This window comes from Scheffersomyces coipomensis, assembly GCF_036884675.1.
Source record: "Scheffersomyces coipomensis strain NRRL Y-17651 chromosome Unknown DFJ63scaffold_1, whole genome shotgun sequence".
Taxonomy (NCBI): Eukaryota; Fungi; Ascomycota; class Pichiomycetes; order Serinales; family Debaryomycetaceae; genus Scheffersomyces; species Scheffersomyces coipomensis.
The window spans coordinates 389,133-413,862 of NW_027042892.1; the positions used below are offsets into that span (position 1 = coordinate 389,133).

A 24,730-nucleotide genomic window follows, 5' to 3' on the forward strand; every position below is an offset into this window, starting at 1 on the left:
CAATCCAAGTCTAAAATCAAGGAACCAACGTTAAATCCCTAAAGCCATTCGCTAATTCGACAAAAAAGTACAAATTTCTAAAAAATATTTTTTATAACTAAGTCTAAACTATTTCATTTCATACAAAAATAATCTAGTAGTCATGAAGTTTTCCGTTTGCCTTTCATTAGCGGCATTATTGTTATCATCAGAAACCGTTTTAGCTGCAGCTGTTCCATCTCCATGGACAACTTTAACTCCAACTGCCACAATTCCAGGAGCAACTTCAGATTTCGGATCTTTCGCATTTACTATCTTAGTTCTTGAAACTGGTAGTGCAAAGAGAAAGAGAGATGTTACTCAAATTAGTGATGGTCAAGTTCAAGCTAATACTGCTGTAGCTGCTGTCACTCAAATTGGAGACGGTCAAATTCAAGCAGCAACTGGTACTGTTGCAGCTGTTACTCAAATTGGAGACGGTCAAATTCAAGCAGCAACTGGTACTGTTGCAGCTGTTACTCAAATTGGTGATGGTCAAATTCAAGCAGCAACTGGTACTGTTGCAGCTGTTACTCAAATTGGAGACGGTCAAATTCAAGCAGCAACTGGTACTGTTGCAGCTGTTACTCAAATTGGAGACGGTCAAATTCAAGCAGCAACTGGTACTGTTGCAGCTGTTACTCAAATTGGAGACGGTCAAATTCAAGCAGCAACTGGTACTGCTGCTGCTGTTACTCAAATTGGTGATGGCCAAATTCAAGCAGCAACTGGTACTGCTGCTGCTGTTAGTCAAATTGGTGATGGACAAATTCAAGCAGGCACTGCTACTGTCGCTGGTCAAATCACCGATGGACAAGTTCAAGCTAGTACTAACACTGTTGCTGCTCAAGCTACTGATGGTCAAGTTTCTGGTGGTGATATTTTAACTGCCTGTGTTTCACCAGACGCTTTAGTTGTTACTTTAGTTGGTGGTATTCTTTATGATTCTCATGGAAGAGTTGGTTCAATTGTCGCCAATCGTCAATTCCAATTCGATGGTCCACCACCACAAGCTGGTGCTATCTATGCTGGTGGTTGGTCAATTGTTCCATCAAGTTTTGAATCTCCAGAAGATGTTCCAGGTCCATCAGAAAATAAACCAGCTAAGGTTAAAAGAGATGGTTCTACTGGTTACAAATTAGCCTTAGGAACTCAAACCACTTTCTACCAATGTTTATCAGGTGATTTCTACAACTTATACGACGAAAGTATTGGTGCTCAATGTAGAGAAATAGAAATCGATGTTTTAAGTGTTGTTGCATGTTAAGTATAATCAAAAATTGTTTTGCTTGATACTTTTTTTTTATTCATTTTTAAATTAATATCTTTTTATTTTTGTAAATGGGTCTGTCTTTTAGTTTACACGTTACATTTTCATTCATTCATTCTAATTCATTCAATCATTCATTCCATTCTTTGGTTTTATCGTTTCTAATTCATCGTCATTTACCGTTTATTTTTGTTTTAACTCAAATTTTTTCGCCATTTTTAAGTCGTTTAAAGAAAAACAAAAAATTAAAAAGTTTAAGATTTTTCGCATCTAAATTTAATCTAATTTTATATCAGTAATTAGGGGCTTAAGTTTTATTTTTTATATTTGCTATTGTATAGCTGTTGCTCCTAGTTTTTAATTTACTGTGTTTATGTTTTTTAATATATTAATATTTCTATAATTTAAACTAAAGATCTGTGAATAGAATGTAGAGGGGAATAAAGGGTAAGGGAAGGAAAGTACTGGTGAACCATGTAATAATAATAATAATTAAAGAGGAAAAGAGAAAGTGGAAAACTACTTATTTGTAGCTATGAAAATATACATATATGCCAAACAAAAGGAATTGAAATGAAAGAAAAAGGAAAAGAAATAGCAAACTAAACCAATGATAAAATCATTCATTACCAACCCAAATATCACCATAATATTGAAACAAAGATTGGGTAAGTTTATCAAATTCGATAAATCTACCATGCTGAGTATTATCAACTCCAGATTCGGTGGTACCTCCAATTTGAGAGTAAGCACACCAAAGATATGAATGACAATAATCTTTATTTTCTATCCATCCTAAAGATGGTTGATCTTCTATATTCTCACAAGTCAATTCGTTCTTAGATTTGAAAGGAGGAATAACTGCATGTTTTATAGGTATTGGCTGGGTGTAGAAAAATTTCATATCTTGGATAGATTTAAGGAATTTGAAATGAGATTTATTTTCGAATTCTTTACTGAAATCAACTTTATGATTTTGACCACAAAATTTGAAACCAGAGTTAAACCATAATAAACTTTGACCATCTTCACCACTAATATGACCTGGATGAGCAGCACAAACTTCATGACCCTTTCTTGGATTACCATCTTTGGTTAAAAATTCATTTTCAGGAGATTCATCACCAATGGCAGCAGCATGATACTTGTTAAAGGTGAATTCTTCATCACCATTAAGAGCAAATGCTAACCAAAAGATTTCTTTGTCACCATAAACACGAGATGTAACTGGTTCCATGAAATTCAATTGAATCATTAAAAGCATGGAATTAAAATGTCTGGTTCTATCAAATACTACCAACCCAGATTCCATATAATGGTACATACCTTCGAAGAATGATCTCTTGGCAGTATAATCAGTTATGATTGGAATATTAAACATAGTTTGATCAACAATTGAAGGACTTATCTTTTTAAAGAAAGTACCATCACTTACTTTACGAGTAGTTGAAGCTGTTCTATCTTTAAAGAAATAAGCTCCATTTTGTTTATAACCTTCTAAATCAAAGAAAAATTCAGGTGATTGAACCATTACTGAATCTGCATCTAATAAGATAAATTCATCAAATGAATTGAAAACAGTAGCTAAGAATTTATTACCGAATTTTTCAAATCTTTTACGATAATCTTCCTTAATAACATTATAAACATTAACAAACCAAATTTCTTGTTTAGGTAATCCATGATCATTTTTATCTAAATAATCAGATGGGAATAAATGAGCCACTTTTCTAAATGAAGCTGGTAACAGACTTATTTGTTCTCTTGCGGCAGTTACTAATCTTTTCTTGGAATCAGCGGATAAATTTTCGTAATAAACAATTTGAATTGGTAATTTATTATTAAGAGCTCTTAATAAATGAATCAATCTAATTGTATCAGGAACATGCAGATCTGAAATTGATAAAGTAATACCTTTACCATTAGTTTCACGTTTAAATTTTTCCAAGAAACAAGAACCATCATGCATTTGAGAGGCGGAAGATTTTGTGGTTTTAGAAGCAGCAGTATTTGGTTTTAAATAATTACTCATCTTTGGAGGTTTTAATACAACATCACCAGTCCATCTTTCATAAACTGGATAATCAAATGATAACCAAGGATAAACTCTTGATTCTAAAACAGCACAATTTCTGAATGAATCAAAATCAATCAAACTTTCTGCATGAGTTAATTTAAATTCAGGGATTTTAGTTACTTTTTTGGCTAATTTAGGATCTTTATTTTTCAAGTCAGTTTTTTGAACCTTCACCCAATCTTGAATAAGAGCCTTTTGATCTGCAATAAATTTTTTGACTGGTTTGGTACCTTTTAATTCATTGTTGGCAATGAAACATTTATTAAAGATTCTAAGATGGGAAATATAATCCACCACAGTTTGTTCAACGATTTGATTTCTTTCCCAAAATTCAGAATATTTTTTATTTACAAATTCTTCAAATTCTTGAGTTTCTTCTAAATCATCAACTTCAATTCCTAATTCATTTTTTTCAATAAATTGTTTTTTTAAATCATCCCTTTGAGATTCACTGTAATCAATAAACTCGAAATTATTAACATTTTCAAGATCTAATTTTTCAGTAGGGTTGATAACCCAATTATGATCATTGGTATATAAATTGTAGAAATATAATTGGCATCTTTGATTAAAATCAAGATTGGCAAATACTGATAATGGTTCGTGATTTTTGAAAATAAGATCATAAATGGTGGCATGAGCATCATATTGTTGTTTTATATCTTTAACTTCAAATTGTTTATGTAATAATTCAAAGGGGAATTGTTCAATAAGTTGTTTATCTTGAACATGTTTATATTTTGCAGCTGGCATATAATTAGCTAATTTTTCAGCTAAAAGCTTTTCTTCTTCTTTCTCCTTTTCTTTTTCTTTTTTTTCTCGATCTTCATCAGATTCATCTTCATCAGGAAGGGTAATACCAACAATTTCTTCAGGAATTAAATCTTCATTATGAGAAAGTTGATAAATACTATCAGCGCCACCTTGATGACTATATTTGAATTGAGATTGTAAAGTAGAAGGAGTAGATGAAGAATAGTTATAGATCCAAATGTTAATGATGATAAGAGCCAACATTACACCACAATAGTGGATAAGTTTAAACTTTGTTCTGAATATTTGCTTCATATCTATCATACTATATAAAAATGTGATGGGAGCAGTAGGCTGTATATGCAGGTAACGTTGAATGCAATTAAGGACGTCTAGCAAGCGATTAAAGCGAATGATTGATGGATGGATGGAATGATTAGTTGATAGACAACTTGTAAAGATGGTATCAGATTGATTAAAAGATAGACAAATGATAATTACTTCCAGATCGGAATGTTTCAAAGCGATATTGATTGGATTTGTTGAACGGGGGTTTGGATCTATGTATACAACAGCCCAAGTTCAAATGAGAATAGATAGATGGATGAATGAATCCAGTAATAGCACGAATCACTACTACTTCCTTCAATCTTGATAGGATGAATGAGTATACAATGTCACGTCCAACAACTTGTTTGGTTGCCTTTTTTACTGATGAACGAAAGAAAAGTGGTTGTAAATGATCAGAGCAGGAAAGGAACAGAAAAAAAAAATAAAGACTGAAAGACAAAAATAAAATAAAAAAAAAAAAAAAAAAGATGAAAAAATAAAAAAATAAAAATAGACAAAAATAACAAAAACAATCTCAACAAAACAGGAATTATTTTTTGTCTTATTTTTCTTTTTTGTCTATTTTTGTCTACTTTTAGATTTTTATTTATTGTTTTAAGTGAGATTAGTGGTAAAGTTAAAAAAAAATATTGCTAGAGTGTAGTGTGTAAGTATGTATGTGTGTGTGTTACTTTTACGCCTTAGTGATTGATTTTGATCAAAAGTGGAGGATTTAGAACGTCAAATATGACCTATTAATCGGTGCCCCAAACTATGAAATGGACGTAAAGTCTATAGAAGTAGAAATGAATGAATGAGTGAATGAATGAAACGAAGCGAAACGAAACGAAACGAAACGAAACGAAGATAAAAGTTAGACCGAAATTCAATATGAGAATTTAAGGAACAATCTTTATTGTTTCTACTATAGCATATAAAAATGAAGTATATCAGCTAAAATAAAAAATTGTAATTGGGTTATGGATTGACTTTAACCTTAAGAATTGACGTGATTGCTTTATTTCGAACTTACTAGGTAACAATTAGTTCAAAAATGGGCTTAATTGAACGTCAACCATTTATTATGACTCGAATAAGTACGAGAATAAAGGAAAACCAGGTACAAACAAATAAACCTAACCCTAATTACAATGTTAAGTAATATGATTCGTACTTTAAAGCTTAAGGCTACAATCAACTTTTTATTTCTGAGCTCCCCCTACAAAGACTCGGTAATTTTCAACCAACCCACGTGTAAGTCGATCAGGGATCAAAAAAAATAAAAATAAAAATAAAAAAATAATGTACACACGCTGATAAAGTGTCTGTCTGTCTGTCTGACTGTCTGTCTGTTGTTTATCTATCTATCTATCTATCTACATTTCTTTTTTTTCTTTCTCTGACTGTATGTATATTCTGTCTGATTTACTGAAATTCTTTGTTTTAATGATTTTTTATTGTGTTATTTTAAGGTACGTATATAATTTCATGGCATGCGTATATTTCTTACCGGCGTGTGACAATTGAAATTGGCTTGTTTTTCTTACCACTACAATCCTTCCATCAGCGTAAAATAACAACTTACCTCCCCTAGCTACACGTCTACCCTACCACAATAATAATAGCTTAACAATAGGTTCATTAATGCTCGACTTTAATATTGAAACAATACCGTACTTTATAATCATGTTTGACCTCACACACGTTATCGTCTTATTTCATGTAAAGGCATTTCTCGCTAACTCTGTTTGCAGATAACGCCATAGCAGTGGTAATATCCTTAGGTTATAGCTTCTACCATACATTACTCCTTCTTCCTAAATTTTTTTTTTCCTCCCTACTACAGCCCTTCCTGCAGTAATTTCATTCACTAATTTGTTAGTAGTTTGATTCAATTTAATGCATACCTACAAATCTATTAGTGAACTGGTTAAGCCACGCAAACTCACATATTCAATTTCACAGAAAAATTAAAAATAAAAATAAAAATAAAAATAAAAATAAAAAAAAGACGTGAATATTTTTGTCAGATTTTTTCCACAACTTGTAAGTTCTCTTGTCTTTCCTAATTGAGCATAATTCTCCTTTATCAAAAAAAAACTGTTGATAAAGGCTTTTACAATATTGTCCGGAAAATTGTCCGATTTTTCTTTCATTGTAATTAAAATTGTCGTTATGAACAACCTTTGTTTAAAAGGAAGAAAATATTATGGCATATTAATAGATAACACAAACTTTATAGAGAAATAAATAGTCTAAAAATTATCCTAACCCCCCTCTGTCATAATTGCTTGTTTCTAAGTTCATCCCTGCTTCTGTATAACATCGACTTAATAGAATGGGGTAATACAGCTATCGAAGTAAAAAGAAAACCAATGCTTATTTCAATTTGAAATTAAGAATACGAGAATATTCTTTCATCTTTAAAAGGCTCCCAGAAAAATTACGCGTCGAGTAATTTCACCAAAAATTATTTAAGAATTTAACGCAATTTGATTGAAATTTATTTTATAGTAATCGCACACGCTCAATGTCGTACTAATCTTTAATTAATTCATAGAAAGCCAAGGTTTTGAATCAAGTACGCTAATCTCTGGGCTTAAACATCGCTAATTACTTATTCGTCCACCTTCTCTTCATTATTTCTGTGTTATTTCAACCCACGCAGAAGAATGTATTATATTTTACCTTTCCAATTTTATTATACATCTCAATCTATACAAACATAAAAGTATTTATAGAGAAGATAAATAACCATATCAATCACTGATCTTCATACTAAGAATTTACTATCTAATGCAATGAATATAATTTGCAACGTAAGAAAAATCAGTCCAAGAATTTCTTCAACCGATGACGTGCAGTTGATCTTCGACGATATCGCTAAGTATTTTTCTGCACCTTTTTTGGCGCTTTTGAGCGCCTTCTTCTTTTCAATATCTTAGTATTATAAAGGACACATAAAACTATATCGCAGATTATCCTAATGTCTGGCGTGGTAACATAGATTGAATAAATGATGAAGAAGAATTTTATTGAACAATTCCTCGAAATATCTTTTTGCTTATTTCTTTTTTATTTATTTTTTGACGCTTTTTCATTCAAAATTAGAGAACTTTAGTCATATTTCAAGTAAATTATTCACATTTATGTTATTTTCATGTAAGCAAATGAAACAAAAATATGCAAGAAATAAAGTAAAAACCGACATTCAAACGTTATTTACAACTTAAAGGACTCAATCAGCCTTTGAATGTGTCATGATTGTTTATTTTATGGATAAAGTACATTTGGATCATTTTTCATACATTCTGTTACAGTGAAAACAACATAAACCTTTGCAAAAAAAATTATTCTTATTAGTTTCTTTCATAATATGCTTTCCAATAGATAAAATGATTATTTAAGCTCCAAAATCAACAATATTCATAAGAATTAGTGTTTTTTAGTTTGTTTCAATACAAAAAATAATACAATTTAGGAGTTGAAATTAGGGGTAAAGCGTGATAAAACATCACGTGATATAATCTCTTTAACACGCAGTATTTTTCAAAATTTGCAGAAAAATTGGTTCTATGGTCTAGCGGTATGACGTCTCTCTCACTCAGAGAAGGTCTCGAGTTCGATCCTCGATGGAATCAATTTGGTTTTTTTTACTATATTTTTTCTTTTGTTTTTTTGCAATTTTGATAATGCTATTCAATAACATTATTTTACAAAGTTTCAATTATAAATATTATAAATATTATTATTATTATTAATATTACTACTATACATATGCAATTTAATCTCACTCTCTATAATCTAGATTCAGATCTCTTAACTAATTTCTCAAATGCTTGTAAGTCAGATTCATTACAACAAGATCCACCACAAACAACAATTACTATAACATCATCTTTGTTAAGTTTACCATAATGTTTATATAATAAGTCGATTTTATCATAAACAACTGATAAAGCTGTTCCACATGCTGGTTCTACCACAGTTTTGAATTGATTGTAATATGATATACAACTCTTTATGGCATCCAAGTCATCGACTAACTCTAATTTTGTTTCAATATATTGTTTATTATGGAAATTTTCCATGGTTTGATTAGTAGTATAACTACATGCCAATGAAGTAGCTAATGAATTGACATTATTTAAAGTGATTAATTTTTCAGCTTCTAAACTTTCAAATAATGTTGGAGCTTGTTGAGTTTCTAATAATAAAATTGAATTATTATTATTAACCATATTATTTCTAATCATTCCTTCATAAATCCCATTATATAAACCACCACCACCACATGAACAAACAATTCCTTTGATTTGACTTTTATTGGTTAATTCATCAACCAAAGAAGCATGACCATCCCAAATTAATGGATTATCAAATGGATGACAATATATTGGTTCTATTTCTCCCTTGGATCTAATTTCATTTAACATACCTTTTAAATATTTATCTGCTTCATTAATATTAGATCCTTGTAAAATAAGTTTGGCACCCCATCCTTTTAATTTGTCTTGAACCTTAGGTTTAGAATTAACCGGTAAAACAACAGTACATTTCAAGTTATAAAAAAAAGCAGTATACGCAGCAGCTAAACCAGCGTTACCACCACTTGATGCAAATACTTGAATTTCTTTATCTTGATTTTCAAGTCTCTTATATTGTAAAATTGATTGTTGGATTAAATTACCAATTCCTCTTAATTTGAAACTTCCTGAAGGTTGTTCCCATTCGTTTTTGAATAATATACGACATGGTGGTTCAATAGGTAACTTGTTAGTAACATCTATCAATGATGTTTTAACATATGGTGCTTCGTTATAATTAACGCTATGATTTTGTGATACTTTATCAGTATGCGATTGCAAATTTGTAGACATGATATTTTTTTTATGATCTTCCTTTTATTCTTATCAGTTTGTTGAAACTATAATGTTAAAAGAGACTAGATGCTGACACTGTTGAAGTCAATTAATAATTAATAATTAAATTAAATTAATTAATTTATAAGAATTACTTGTATATATATATATAAGTAAAATGCCTTTGCCAGGGATGTGTTTTCACCTTTTTTTTTTCTATTTTTGTTGTGTCATCCCCTATCTAAAACAAACGAAAAATGAAATGGCATATGTAAGGCTTGAATGGCACTAGACTCCTCTAGTTTAAAACTGGGGCTGCAACTTAAAGGCATTTAACCCGATAAGAGTTAAAAACATCACTAGCTGTGTTTGACTTCTAGCTCCTTAAGCTGGCAAAAAACAGAAGTCAAAAATGACTTCTAGGTGCGGCCCCTCTCCCTTTCAAACATTTAACTCTGTTGAGTGCTATTCATGGCTACTGACGGATAACGGCTTCCATGGTGAGAAATGCGAGAACAAAAAGAAATTTGAAATGGAAACGGAGATGCATGACCGAAATCACATGACCGATTCATGGATGTAAATGGTTTCTTTCATTTGATTCCATGCCGCAGAACAAAAAAAATAGAAACGTTTTTTAACCAGAAAATTAATAAAAATTTAAATCATGTTAGAAAACGTTTCTATTGTGATTATTAATTTTTGCAAACTATCTACAATTGTGAAAACCTTCTTTTTCGTTTGTGTTTTTGTTTATTTGTTTGGTTTTACTATCTGTTTGATGTTCTGTTATCACTAGACGATACAAGTTCTTCCTTCATACCTACCACTACTTGTTACAGAGTGGGGTTGTTACCAAAGCTGGTCACTCGAAAAAACAAGCCCTCATAATTTGCATCCATTATCAAATCGACCCCACATGGCTTCACCAATCTTTATATCAAACCCATCGGAAGCATTTTCCATATGGTTAGTGCTTAGAGGTGTCAAGTTGGGTACATTAAGTAGTTTAAGATCATTACAGAACCCTTCATTCCTTTCCACTACATTATTATCCACCGCAGTTAAATTATCATTACTATTATACATTTCATTAAATGGACCTATATTCTTAACTTCATTATTTATCAATATCATAGACTATTTAAAACTATGGAATTTCAATAGTTTATCAGTATTGACTAACTTTGAATACTTCATCAAAAATGTTTTCCATTTAAATATCTTTTTAATATCATTATCAACTTTTTTTGATCCAACTTTAGATAGCTTATTTCTTCAAAGTTTAAAGTTTGTGGATCAATTAAATGCAACCCAATATTTCAATAACTTTAATAGTTTGCCAAATAACATTAATCACGATATTGGATTGAATTCCAATTTAACTACAGTCCAAAAATATCAAATCTTATTCAAAAATTCAAAATACTTTAAAAATTTCCTTCATCGTTACTTTAAATTCTATTTATTCAATTTAGTTCTTTATACATTGATTCAATGCTCATCATTGAATTATAGAATTTCAACAATCATTTTAAATTTCATTTCATTTCAAATCTTTCAAGATAAATTAGGTACATTATTTTCCATTCTTTTAACTGCATCATTAAACTTTTTATTTCCTTTAGATTACACTTTTGTAGTATTAACTACATTTTATTCAACTTCAAACTTAACTATAGATTTATTGAATCCTTATTTCCAAAGATTTAATTATTCATCTATTGAAAAAGAACAATGGTTAAACTCAAGACAAGGAGTTTTATTTGGGTTTGGTCTTGTTAACTATTTATTAATGTCATACTTTCCTCAATTCATTATCGTATGGTATGTTTTAGCTCAATTAAATATGGCTTATTTATTAACCAAAATAACTGATTCTCCTCCTTCATCAACATCAAAATTAATCAGATGGTCATCAACTCAACTAGTATGGGATAAATCTATTAGTAGTAGTTTCTGGAAGGATGATCCATTCATAAATAACAGCATCTTCATTGTAGTTTAAAAGTTCTATTTCCCGTTATATAACAAAATTGTATAGTTGTTAATACATCATTGATGATTATATCGTCTTTACTGAAATTATTCAATATGTAGTTAATTTGTCCTAATTCATCTCTTCGATTATTCAATTGTAATAAAGGAAATCCAGTTAATTGACATATAGACCATTCATGGTTAGTACTAGATGTAATGAGCTTTGGAAAAGTTTGGTCATACGTATCCATTCCATTAAGTTCAAACGTTTCTTCAAAGAATTTTGTCTTTATTGTAATCTTTGCTTCATCAATATTTTTCTTCTTTAGAACGTCATTATGTACTTCCCAACTTAGATGATAATGATGTTGTAATATGAAAAACTTTTCAGCTTCAGTAAATTGTCGAACAGCAGTGGAATCCAAGAACTCAAGCACAATTTTCAGTAAATGGAGCTTCATTCTTGTTTCAATTTGATCTATTTCACGGACAATTGTATTTATATACTTCTCTAAAGTCTCATCAATAGCTTCTATTGTGATCAATGAGTTATGGATAATTCTATCGAAATTTAGAAGTAGCTGATGTTTAAACATATCTTCATTATTATTGAAATACTTTAATAAATTCAGTGGTAAGTCCAATTCAATATTACCTTGGAGTGGCCCTTCATATTTACTTTCATATGTAATATCAAGAAAGTTATTCTGTTTGAAATCTTTAATATCCTGTATGTACTTGTGAATACTTGCAATCTTAGCTTCCATTGAGTCAATTTCAGCTCCTGTTCTAGGAGTAATCAATAATGGAATATCATTATATTTGCTAATCCATAACTCTATGATATAGCTCAAAGGAGTTCTTGACGTCAATAAGCTTACTGAACTAGCTTGATAGTCTTCAAGCTTTATGAATGCAACTTCAACTTCCCCCTGAGATTCAGTTTGGTAATATAATACATTCTTGGGAATTATTTTATACAATAGTGCCAAGACCCCCTCACCTATAGTTTCCATACCGTATATTACAAATTGTCCTTCAATATTAGGATCCAAATAAAGCCTGAATGTATCGTTTGGGTTTTTATTAGCCACTGAATCATCTTCTTTTTTAACAGCAGCAGTGTCATCATTACCAGTGTCTTCAGCAGAAGCATTAAATAATTGGAATGATTGTAAGCTTTTTCCCACATAAGTAGTAATTGCCTTATCTACCAGTACTTTTGAAATTTGTGACGTTAGCAAACCAAAGTCAAAAGATTCAAAAGAACCTAATTCGTATGATATGATTATTCTGATGCTACCACTATAAATATGACTCACTATACCAGATACAGTGGACGCACTTTCTAGTTTCTGCTTTATAGTAGTCGAAGTTTTGATATCAGTGACTTGAATATATCCTGTAAATGCATTAAGTAAATACAACCTATTAGATGATTCAAGCCATTTGTTTTGAGAATTCTTAAATCTGGTTGTACCAGATACGTTTTTCACATCTGAAGATTTTATCTTCTTCGAATCAGAATCGTATTCAAAATCGTAATAATAAACACTATTATCGGATGCTATTACAGATAGATGACTTGAACGCAATTTATCTCCTTCCACTTTCCAATTTGACCAATCCTGTTTAACCAAATCCAATCCACTATGAATCTCATATTTAAGCTCAAGCGAATCATTTTCCTCTGCATACAAATATATGTCACCATTAGCATTGATAAGACTTAACCACAAAGTAGAATCAATCTCAGAGAAGGCAAAGGTCTTTATTTTCAACGATAAAAAGATATCAGACGATGGAATAACGTAGTTCTTATCATTATCAACTCCCAAATTAAACTGATCAACCAATCTTTCGAAAAGATTAAATTTCACCATGTATTTATCAACATTCAGAGTTTGACGCTGTAAAATTAACATTTCACCTGTATTGAATAGCACCCCCAAGTAGTTATCTCTAGTATTACAGCTATTGGGGGACCATTGATGTTGTATGACTATTGGATCATCAATATTTGCCAAAGTAAATGGCTCGTCAAGATTATCAAAGGTTAATACTGAAAAATTCTTAATGGGCAAAAATTCTTTTAACTCTGATGTCAAAATATTAACTATTTGAAACAAATCCTTTGGATTTAGTATTCTAACATTTTTTATGGCTGTAATACCCTGATTAAGTGATGGTAACTTTGGCTCAAAGATAGTCAAATGAGTTGTAGTGTTAATTGCGAATTGTTGATTCTGAGAAACCTGAAGTGGCCTATTCTGAGAATTTGCAGCATCAGAACGTGTTATTGTGACATTCTTGATGAATGAATCGTCCCCTGACATTGTCGTTGTTGATTGATTGTAACTGATTCATTATTTACAACCGTTTTGTTTACCTTCTTTAAAATAGCTTTTGTAAATTCAAAATCCTGCACATAACACATAGATCACCATTAGGATTAGATATGAAGGTATACCTCTTATACGTATCAAATCCAATGTTTTAAAAGATTTAGATTGAGTATTATAGTTCGATAACATGTAAAATCACTTCACGTTCCTTTTAAATTATATGCTAGAGATGTTGAACAGTGATTTTGGACTATTTATGTTGCTAATCGAAGAGGTGCAATTGGCAGCGCGTCAATTTTTCAATATTTTTCCCGTTTAGGAAGACTTAGTGATTTCCTTGAAGAACTACTTATAAAACTCACAGTATTCACATATCAAAGTAACCGCATATGGGTTGATACTAATGGTCGATTTAAAATGGGAGAAGAAGAAGAAGAAATACAATCATCCTTACAATCCATATGATATTCAAATCGAGTTAATGGACGCGATCTATGATACAATAGAGAACAATTATAAAGTCGGTATATTTGAAAGTCCAACAGGTACAGGTAAATCATTGTCCATAATATGTTCTTCAATGACATGGCTCCGTGATTACAAGAGAAGTCACTCATTCAATGAGGATGATGGAGATACACATAAACCACAGGAAGATGAAAACAACGAAGAAGATGAAGAATCAGATGATGAACCAGATTGGATCAAACAGGCATATAAGTCAACTATTTTATCAAGATCAAAAAACAGATTGAAAGATTATGAAATATATTTGGATTCCTTGGAAGATGATTATAAAAACAATATACAAGCTGTGAGTTCGTTAAGGGAAAAAGCCAATAAAAGGAAAAAACCTAAGATGTCTAAAACAAGTCTTCAAGATGAAGACTTTTTACCTCCAGATTATTATAGTGATGCTGAAGGAGATTCCAAAGTTGACTTAAATTCCAAATTGGAAAGAGAGATAGATCAGTTGAAAAGCAAAGTAGATGGATCTAAAAAGCATCAAGAAGTTGAAATGATAAACGAATGTCCCATTAATATTTACTACTCATCAAGAACCCATTCTCAGTTGAATCAGTTTTCACATCAATTAAGGCTAACAAACTTTGATTCTTCATTTGAAGGTATCAACGAGAGAACCAAGTATTTGCCACTAGGTTCACGGAAGCAATTATGTATCAATGATAAGATTAGAAACTTATCAAAGAACGATGGAGCTATTAATGATGCTTGTATTGATTTACAGAAAACTAAAGAAGGGTGTGAGTTTATGCATAAAGGTGGAGAGGACCAGTTAACTAAGAGGTTTGCAGATCTAAATTTCACCAGAATCCATGATATTGAAGAATTAGGGGATATTGGTAATACATTAAAAGTATGTCCCTACTACTCAGTGAGGAACGGTCTTGATGTAAGTGAGATTATATCATTACCATATCAACTGCTCTTTCAAGATTCTACCAGAACTATACTCAATCTAAACATAAAGGATTCCATAATTATCATTGACGAAGCACATAATATCCTCGATGTGCTATCTTCTTTATATTCTGTATCAGTTTCGATCGTTGAACTTGAAAGTGTGATAAAGTCCTTGAAGTTCTACTTAAATAAGCTTGTGAAGCGTCTAAACAGTGGGAATAGAATCAATCTATTAAAGTTGATAAAACTTTGTCAATTAATTATAAAGTTCATACAAGAAAATGAAAAGTCAAATAATGTGAAGTTAGGGAAAGAGATTTTTGTTGAAGATATCTTTAAGGATTCTACAGGGGATATGTTAAATACTCATAAAATCGAGAAATTCTTATCAAAATCCAAGATTGCATACAAAATAGAGTCTTATTTGGAAAAGACAAGTGATGACTTCACCTCAAGTTCTTCAAATCCGTTACTATTTAAAATTGTTAAGTTTTTGAAAACACTTTCAAATCCAACAAACGAAGGGAAATTCTTTTGGGAAAACAAGAATGGAGTTACCTCAATAAACTACATGTTATTAGATCCCAGTGGGATTTTCAAAGAAATAGTAACCCAAGCAAGATGTGTATTATTGTGTGGGGGAACTATGGAACCAGTGTCTGACTATTTAAATTATTTATTTCCATTCGTACCTAAAAACCGTATAAAAACATACAGTTGTGGTCATATAGTTCCTAAAGAGAATTTGAAAGTCTTCACGGTGGGAAATTTCCAAGGAACTGATCTTGAATTCCTGTTTGAGAAACGTGAAAGCTTGAAAATTATGGTGAACCTAGGTGAATTGATAATCCGAATTGCAAAAGAAGTTCCTTTTGGAGTAGTTATATTCTTTCCAAGTTACAAGTACTTAAATCAAGTTGTACAAATCTGGAAATCCAATAACGATATTTACAATCGTATCAGACAAGTGAAGTCTATATTTCAAGAGCCACAAGAGTCTTCAAAAGTAGAAAGTGTACTTTCTGAATATGTCAAAGTTATCAAGGATGAAAAGAAAGGTGCTACTCTATTTTCAGTAGTGGGAGGTAAAATGTCCGAAGGTATCAATTTCTCCGATGACTTGGCAAGAGCTGTTATCATGATCGGATTGCCATTTCCCAATGCGTTTTCGGGTGAAATAATTGCAAAGCGGAACTTCATAGAAACTACCACTTTAAAAAACGGTGGTAGTAAACAAGATGCAACAAATAATTCCCGTAACTTTTATGAGAACATATGTATGAGGGCTGTCAATCAAAGTATTGGTAGAAGTATCAGACATATTGGAGATTATTCGACTATTTATTTAATCGATTCGAGATATGGTTCCGAAAGAATCACAAATAAGTTAAGTGGTTGGGTAAAGGAAAGATTGGATAATAAGAATGTGGAATGCAAGGAAATGCTAGATGAAACAAAGGAATTTTTCACTTCTAAGTTAGTTACCAAATTGTAAATATAAATCAACTTATAAGGGATACATAACATCGCTTCGTAGAACCCATTTTTGTCCTTCTTTAACTATCTCTGCTTCATGTTTTAAACAATCATCACCATGTTTATGAAAAAGTGCCATACCTTTGCTAGGGTGTATACTTAATGGTTTGGCTCCTCTATAATCAGGATAAAATATAGTAGCTCCACCATCAAATTCCTCATCACCAGTCAAATAAATTAATAAAGTCCATTTAGTTCTACCTTTTCCAGTACCATTCTCTTCTCTCAAACATGTAACAGACTCATCGTAATGTTTTCCAAAATGATGACCCTTCTTGTAACGGTATATTCTCAATTGTGGGTTTAAGCCACACCCTTGTCCAAAATAATCTTCAAGTAACATGGTCTCTTCATCATCTTCATCATACTCTGATTTTAGTAGAAGTAAATCTTGTAAATATTTCCATAATACATCTGCTGATTCGAAATCGGTAAGTGAAATTCTATCATTGAATCTAGCAGCATAGTCTCTACTCTTGATCAATGGTGTAGTTTCAAGTTTCAAATTAGTTTCAAATGATTTAATCAATTCATCACAAAGGTCTTTGGAAAAGGCATTTGGTATCACTACTATTTGATCTTCAATTATGATTTCTGGTTCTGGTCTATAAAATTGTTTGGTTAGATTCTCTGATAACTTCACGAAGTTATCAGGGAACTTGTAAGTCGGAGTACTTTGGACTTTCTTCTTTGGAGGCATGTTAATACTTGTGCATCTGTATAAGATTAGCATTCATTTATTTTACAGTATAAATAATTTATCTTTTGCTGTAAACATTTTTTTTCGTACAACCGCTACCACCTACATTTACATAAACAGATATAAAAGAAAATAAAACTTTTTATTCTAATCTATATTACAACAGAGATTCTAAATGAATTAATAAACTATAAGTCTCTCTTGGCATTTTATATTGTACCATACCCGCATAAATCATACAATTTTTAGCAATCTTTTTCAATTTATCGAGTTCTTCCTTTTCATTACCTAATGATTGATATCTCTTTGTCAATAAAGAATAATTCAATTGAGAAATAGAAGTCATAGTCATGATCAATAATGAAGGAATCACCTTGATCAAATTATCATCCATATTATTACTATGGATCAACTCACTTAATCCTCTGATCTTGATTAAATCATCTTTAGGATCAACTGGTAATAAGTCCAATCTATTAATTTGTTGTAAAACTTGAGCAAAATCCTTCTTTAAGAATAAATCTCTGATATCAATAATAGGTAATAAAGTATCAGTAGTGGCCTTTTTATGAGGATTGATTTTGCTTAGAATCGAACTATTCTTGTTAAATATGCTAACAATATGACGTGAGAATAATATAACATTATTATCAATGGTATCAACAAATTCTTTCGAACCTTCTTGATTCCCTGATAATACTTCATAATTTCCTCCTTGGATGATTGGTTTATCTAATTCAGTAGATGAAAGAATTTCAGAAAGAAGTTTATTAATTGAAGTTATAACAGTATCATATTCTTGACATAATTGATATAATAAAATAGCATCAAAGATTCTACCTTCTTCTTCACATTTATTAGCACTGACTTCAATAATTTGATGATAGAATTCAGAAAGATCATCTAATTTAATTAAACTTCTTTGTCTTTCTAAAATACCCGGAATTTTAGAACCATTAACTTGATTAATTTCTCCTAATAACATTGAAAATTCACGAGATATTAAAATTAATTCTCTTAAGGCTTCATGACATTTTGGAACTTCATCCTTGGACATCGCAATCAAAATCAAATATTGACAAGCAACTTTTGGATCACTGATCTTAAAACTTCTAGTATAAGATCCTAATAATCTACTGAAATTGATTTCGATTTCATTATTATGGACAATTAATAAATCATCCTTATTATTAAAACTGGATACTTTCAATAATCCATAATAATTCAATGCTATAGCGATATGAACGGCATCACATTCATTAATATTATCATAAGTGTATTGAACTGCTAATTCATATAATCCCACCAATATTAATGATTTAAGATATAATGGATTATTTGATGAAGAATTAAAATTCTTTGGACCTAATGAGATGATTTTATGTTGTAAATTGACCAAACTATAATTATCAAAGATTAAATCAGATTCATTATGTTCATTAATAAGGGATAAATGGAACCAAAGCCAATCTTCAATACTTAAATTAAGGGATGAAGGTAAAGTCTTTTTACTTAAATCACATCTTCCAATAATTTTAAACACCGAGTATTTAAATGGATCGACATCGATATCATCAATGGCAAATTGGAATTGTTGATTGAATTCAGAATGTAATCTTGCACTTAAATCACTTGGTAATATATGATTTTCACTTTCAACGTATTTCTTTAAATATACGGGGAAATTCAGATCAAATTTATTAAATATATCTCTATTTTTGATGGTTAAATCCAATACTTCATCATATGATCCACTTCTTAACAAATAAAAGATCAATGCCCATATAGGAGTTCCATTAACATTTAAAGTTTTAGATAATTCTTCTTTATTAATCACTTTATTAATGAAATATGATACTTTATTTAAATTTGTAGCTGGTAAAAATTCAGGAGATTTCTTACTATCTTTCATATAAAGTTCTTCAATATAATTAAAGAATTCAGATTCCAAATATGATCTACTACTTTCAATAATGGAAGATGAAGGAATATTATGGAATGAATATTCTTGATTTGTTTTAGAAAATTTTTCATTAGTTAATTCGATTAAAATCTTCCAAATTTCAGAGATTTGTTTTGATTTCAAATCATTTTGTAATTTATTTAATTCTCCCAAGTTTAAACATAATGGATAATTCTTACTTGATAATCTTGCTTCATTTAATTGATAAATAACTCTAGCATGATTTTCAAATTTTTCTCTAGTGAATTGTCTTGTATTACCATTAGAAGATTTTAAGGGAGTTAAGATATTATAAGTTCCAGCGATTGATTTATTCCAAGTCATTGAATTCTTAATGGCTTGAGATGAATTATCAGTTGATTTTTTTAAACCAATTGATTTTCTTAATTCATCACGTCTAATTTTCCAATCGATTGAAATTTTTGAACTTATAAAATTATCAAAATCTTTGGAAGCAAGAGCTAATGATTGTTCAATATTATTCAAGATATTTTCTTCCTTTTTTGAATTCAAATAACTTTCAATATTAGTACTGGATGAATCAAGAGAATATTTCAATGAAGTTTCTGGATCTGATGGTTGAGAAATAGCAGGAGCAGGAGCAATCAAATTGAATGAATTCAATTCATTTTCAATCTCTTCGGCACTGATACCACTTGAAGCTAATAAATAATGAGCTTTAGTAAAGTTTGCATCTTTTTTATCTTCTTGTTTTCTTAATTGATTTGATTTTCGTTGTAATTCTTTAAGAGTTAAATGGATTGATCCAAGGTTATTGTTGCCTGGTTTAGGTAAGTTGTGAGCTGATTCAAGTAAATCCTTTAATAACTTAGATGAATTAGATGTATTTATAGAAGACGGCAATGTAGTGGTGGTGGTGGTTGATGGTACTGTATTTATATTATTGGCAGTGTTTGTGTTTGTGGTGGTGGTGCTGCCAAATTGTAATGGATTACTGCTTTGAGCTGGATTCAAATTGCTTGATCCCACACCACCAAATGCTGGTGCAGCAGACGTTGATCTCAAGTTCTGACCAAACAACGACATTGATGATGATGATTCAATTGGATATGATTCAACTCGTCAACTATACCAAATTGTAAACAAACAAACCTCTTTACTGACGTCTGGTTGATGAAATAGCTGCTGTCTAGGTTTTGGTACAGTGCGAAAGAAAAAAAAAGATTTAATTTAATTTACCCGGATTTCCCAAAACTGAATTTTTTTCATCCATCACTATAAAAGAAACACCATTTAAAAAATTTTAAATACTAAAAACACACACCTCTTCTTTTTCCCTTTTCTTTAATTAACTTTGTCCGAAAGTTAATCCATCACGTAGACAGTGCAATGTAATGGATCTCATATGATTACCCGAGAGATATACTGACAGTTTTTGTTGGTATTCTTTCACCTTTGTAATAAATGGGGTTGACCTATCATTTTTCAATTGCGATGTGTTGATGGAGAGATCAATGTTTTGAATCTTTTAAGAACCTGTCTGGAGAAAATTTTATGAAAGAGAGGTGTCAGTAGATCCATATATTTTTATGTTTATTCATGTATTCGAACTTTAATGATTGTTTATTAGGATATTTCGTATTGTTGTAAGCTGTTAGTGGTATTCACTACTATGAAAATTAATCTGTTTTAAAAATGCAAATTTTGTTTATAATCTATAACTTTTTTTTTTTATATATATACAATTTTATTTAAAAAAGAATTGGAAATAGTCTAAGCATAAAGTCTATACTTTTTTCGAAAGAAATGAAACTTTTTAAAATGAAACTTTTTAAAATCAATCAACTTTTGTTTTTCATAAACTTATAAATCAGTTAAACAAACTTCAGGGAATTCAGCTTCTTCATTATTATGTAAACCACCAGCAAAAGTTTGTTTACATGAAAATCTCTTAACTGGGAAGAACCAATAACCAAGAGCCCAAACCAAGTAAAGAGCCATAACAGCTGAAACATAATTCATATTACCAGCTTCAACAGGCATAGTGAATGGGAATGAAAAGAATACACATGCAAATATAGCCCATGCAATAGTCATAATATTACAGAATAATCCAAGTTTACCTAACCAGAATGGACCATGTTTAATATTATCTCTACCTCTGTATAATAAAGCAGCAGTTGGTACTAAATAACTTAATAATAAGAAAGTAATACAACCAGTAACCATAGAATTAAATGCAGCATCACTGGCAAGATAAAGTAAACCTAATAAAGCAACCCAAAATTCAGAAAATAAATGAGCATTTAATGGAATACCTAATTTTGGATGAACAATAGATAAATATTTGGAAAATGGTAAACCATTATCTCTTGCAAATGACCAACATAATCTACATTGCCAAGTATGACAACTAATAGTACATCCACAAGCAGTTAAAAAGATTAATACCCCAAGACAAGTGGCACCAGCTTTATTACCTAAAGCTTGATAAAAGATATCTAAGATTGGCATACCAGTTGATGAATTATAAATAGCCTCTAAATTATTAATACAGAAAAACATGGCAATAGAATAAGTAAAAGCAGTTACAAAACCAATAGTAACCGTACTTAAAATAGCTTTTGGAATATCAGTTCTTGGTTTTTGAGTTTCTTCAGCTAAATGACAAGCAGAATCTAAACAACTGAAAGACCAATTTGGATTAATTAAACCAACAATAAAAGCAATACCAGATGATGACCAACCAGTTTGATTTTCAAATTTTGAAAATACAAAATCAGCTGATTGATAATTACCTCTTGAACAAACTAATACAGTTATGGTAATAACCACATATGAAAAGATTGAAACATAAAGACATCCTGTACCTAAATAAGGTAACCATTTACCATAACAATTAAAAAGGGCAATAAAAATATTAACTAATTGATAAATAATAAATAATTGCCATTTTTTAACCACATGATCAGGATTATTTAAAACCCAAAATCCCATAATTTCTTGAGCAATAGCAATAGCCATTGAAGAACAAGTAAAAACAGATCCTGCCCATGCAAATGAACCACAAAGATAAGCTAAGAAACTGGAATATTTCTTTGGAGCTAAAACTCTAGACCAAACATATTGACCTCCAGCTGATGGAATAGCAGATGATAATTCAGATAAAGTGACACCAATACAATAAGAAATAGAAGCAATGATAATAATACCATAAACAATCAATAATGGACCCCCTGATTGAATACCCGTAATTAAAGAAGCAGAAATCCCAAACCAAGAATTAGTTAAACCAAATCCAATACAAATAACAGAATAAGTAGAGAAAGTTCTCTTTAATTGACCTTGTTGAGGTTGAGATGATGAAGAAATTGAAGTTTGACTATCATCTTTAGCAATGAAATTTTCAGCATCTTCAAGTTTACTATCATTAGTTTCGAAAGTTGGTTGATCGTTACTGATTTGTGGTTTCTCAGATTTAATATCTGGTTGATGGCATCTCATTTTGATATATGTCAACACGGTAAACTTTATACAAAACAGGTAACAAGATCCTATAAGGAAAAAAAAAAAGAAAGAAAGAGAAGGAAGATCAAATTAAAAAAAAAGTAAAAAGGAATTTAAACACTTTAAAACTAGACAAAGATCATTTTTGAAAAATTTTTCGATATCGTGTTTTTATTTCGCTTCGTTTCTTTTTTTTTTTTATAGATTATAATAGTTTATTATGAATTTAAGCTATTTATCGTGTGCTTATAAAAATATTTTAATAAAATATACGAGATTTATGGAGAGTTGATTATGTACATGGGAATTTTGGGTGAGTGGATGAATGGACCCACAAAAATTTAAACATTTATTTTTTATTGGCTTAGCTTTTGGCATGTGATAATTTCTCATTTGATTTTTCTTTGGTCCAGATTCAAAGATCGATGACCTGTTACAGTGACACACACTCCCTTTTGATCACGATATTACAGTCACGTGAACACACACGTGTAAAACATCAGCTGATTTTGAGGTTCATCTTTTTTCTCTTGTCAGAGTAACGTTACATTTGTAGATTCAGCTCGGACAACAAATACCGAGAACCAAAAAAAATATAAAAAAGGAGTTAAATTTCGATCAGGAAAAATTAAAATATTTAAAATTGAAAAGACAGGAAAAATTAAAAACTGGAAAAACAATTTTTCTGTTAAGGTGAATCCTTGCTAGTTAGTTAGTTAGTTAGTTAATCAGTCATATTAATTCAATTTATCCAGCCATATAAAGTTCAAATTTAATATTTTAATCTAGTTATTATTTATGTAGTCATCTATTTGATTGATTGAATTAACCCTCTTTTGTTTGTCATTAAACACATATTCTGCAACATCAAGTTGATTTCAGTGCTTAACTAATTTTTTAGTGCTGTAGTCTCATTCTCCAGATTTATTACCTAAAACGTCCACAACCAGTAAATCAATAAAAAAGTGAACAACAAAAAAAAAAAATAGAAAAAAAAAAATAAAATGAAATTTTAATCAGACAAGACAAGACAAGACAAGACAGAAGTGAAAACGGAATGATTAAGGATGTTTCCATTAAATCTTAATGAAAGAGAATCGGGTTAAACAGATAGTAACAAAGAAATAACCAATTAACAAATAGTTCTCCACGTAATATAAGCCCATGTCAATTACAGATAGGTTTACGGAGGATGATTAACAATTTGCTTTTTTACCGAGTCAAGTCAAATGAACGGCACTACGAAATCCACAAACAAAAAAAGAGTCAAGACAAGAAAAATATATAAACTACCATAACTTTATAGTAAAGTTTTTCATTATTATTGTTTATTATTTTCCGATTCTATTATTAAACACAGACTTACAAAGGCTTATCTTTTATTGAATAAAATATTTAATAAAGTGTGCATGTGTGTGTAGTACTATTGTATATCTAATTATGATTAACTAGGTTAAAAGGTCACTCGTGGTACAAAATATAATTTAAAATGTCGTAGTTGATAGATTAACTACCCTATATCGTCCTATATTTATGTTAATAATCCCTCCTTTTAAGTTACGTTTCTTCCATTGTACCTAACTTCAGTTATCTACCCATATTCAGACAAAAATATGTAAGTTGTAGTATTTTTGTCCAATCCCTTTCTTTTCCTGTCTAATGTTTTAATTTGGTTTGTCTGATAAATTGTCTATTTTTTTTTATTCCGATTTTTTCCTTTAAACTGTAAAATTAAATGTCGCGAACTGTCTGTTTTGTTGTCTATTTTTATCCATTTTTGTCAGTTAATAATGTCGTTCTATTTTTCGTTTGGTGGTTATAAATTTTTCTGTACTGGCTTGACTTTAAACAGTAAAGGCAGTGGGAAAAGTAGTGCAAGCAAAAAAAAAAAACTGTCAGTGCGAGACTGTAGACACTAGAAAAAAAACCTCCATAGAAGCAGAAATACAAAATCATTCATCATCATCATCAGAATTCAAATTTTATATAATCCTTCCCATACT

At 30.4% G+C, this 24,730-nt stretch overlaps 8 protein-coding genes and 1 non-coding gene across 9 annotated transcripts; 3 read left to right on the plus strand and 6 right to left on the minus strand. All coding sequences in view use genetic code 12, as the record gives it.

The window, feature by feature from the left end:
• Nucleotides 1-142: 142 nt before the first annotated feature.
• Nucleotides 143-1,285, plus strand: DFJ63DRAFT_310215 (uncharacterized protein; the record flags this gene model as incomplete). The annotated part of the gene is made up of 1 exon (XM_064905557.1): nucleotides 143-1,285. The coding sequence occupies one exon, from the start codon at nucleotides 143-145 to the stop codon at nucleotides 1,283-1,285; it is 1,143 nt and encodes a 380-aa protein (XP_064764386.1).
• Nucleotides 1,286-1,907: 622 nt separating this feature from the next.
• On the minus strand, nucleotides 1,908-4,433 carry DFJ63DRAFT_282943 (alpha-mannosyltransferase; the record flags this gene model as incomplete). The annotated part of the gene is made up of 2 exons (XM_064904682.1): nucleotides 1,908-4,087; nucleotides 4,226-4,433. 2 exons carry the CDS (start codon nucleotides 4,431-4,433, stop codon nucleotides 1,908-1,910), a joined length of 2,388 nt encoding a protein of 795 aa, XP_064764387.1.
• Nucleotides 4,434-7,933: 3,500 nt separating this feature from the next.
• CHA1 (Cha1p) lies at nucleotides 7,934-9,761 on the minus strand. The gene has a single exon (XM_064909043.1). The coding sequence runs from the start codon at nucleotides 9,326-9,328 to the stop codon at nucleotides 8,246-8,248; it is 1,083 nt and encodes a 360-aa protein (XP_064764388.1). The 5' UTR covers nucleotides 9,329-9,761; the 3' UTR covers nucleotides 7,934-8,245.
• On the plus strand, nucleotides 8,018-8,089 carry DFJ63DRAFT_t2. Its single transcript has one exon. It is a non-coding gene; the product is annotated as a tRNA-Val (tRNA).
• Nucleotides 9,762-10,875: 1,114 nt separating the features above from the next.
• Nucleotides 10,876-13,832, minus strand: DFJ63DRAFT_6516 (uncharacterized protein). The gene has a single exon (XM_064909042.1). The coding sequence runs from the start codon at nucleotides 13,624-13,626 to the stop codon at nucleotides 11,305-11,307; it is 2,322 nt and encodes a 773-aa protein (XP_064764389.1). The 5' UTR covers nucleotides 13,627-13,832; the 3' UTR covers nucleotides 10,876-11,304.
• Nucleotides 13,833-14,038: 206 nt separating this feature from the next.
• DFJ63DRAFT_310219 (uncharacterized protein) lies at nucleotides 14,039-16,555 on the plus strand (the record flags this gene model as incomplete). Its single annotated transcript, XM_064905558.1, has 1 exon — nucleotides 14,039-16,555. The coding sequence occupies one exon, from the start codon at nucleotides 14,039-14,041 to the stop codon at nucleotides 16,553-16,555; it is 2,517 nt and encodes an 838-aa protein (XP_064764390.1).
• A 12-nt stretch (nucleotides 16,556-16,567) lies between these two features.
• Nucleotides 16,568-17,296, minus strand: DFJ63DRAFT_332548 (uncharacterized protein; the record flags this gene model as incomplete). The annotated part of the gene is made up of 1 exon (XM_064907696.1): nucleotides 16,568-17,296. The coding sequence occupies one exon, from the start codon at nucleotides 17,294-17,296 to the stop codon at nucleotides 16,568-16,570; it is 729 nt and encodes a 242-aa protein (XP_064764391.1).
• Nucleotides 17,297-17,433: 137 nt separating this feature from the next.
• On the minus strand, nucleotides 17,434-20,695 carry DFJ63DRAFT_6471 (linker nucleoporin). Its single transcript, XM_064909041.1, has one exon. The coding sequence runs from the start codon at nucleotides 20,304-20,306 to the stop codon at nucleotides 17,454-17,456; it is 2,853 nt and encodes a 950-aa protein (XP_064764392.1). The 5' UTR covers nucleotides 20,307-20,695; the 3' UTR covers nucleotides 17,434-17,453.
• A 388-nt stretch (nucleotides 20,696-21,083) lies between these two features.
• Nucleotides 21,084-22,724, minus strand: HNM1 (Hnm1p; the record flags this gene model as incomplete). Its single annotated transcript, XM_064904735.1, has 1 exon — nucleotides 21,084-22,724. The coding sequence occupies one exon, from the start codon at nucleotides 22,722-22,724 to the stop codon at nucleotides 21,084-21,086; it is 1,641 nt and encodes a 546-aa protein (XP_064764393.1).
• Nucleotides 22,725-24,730: the final 2,006 nt, after the last annotated feature.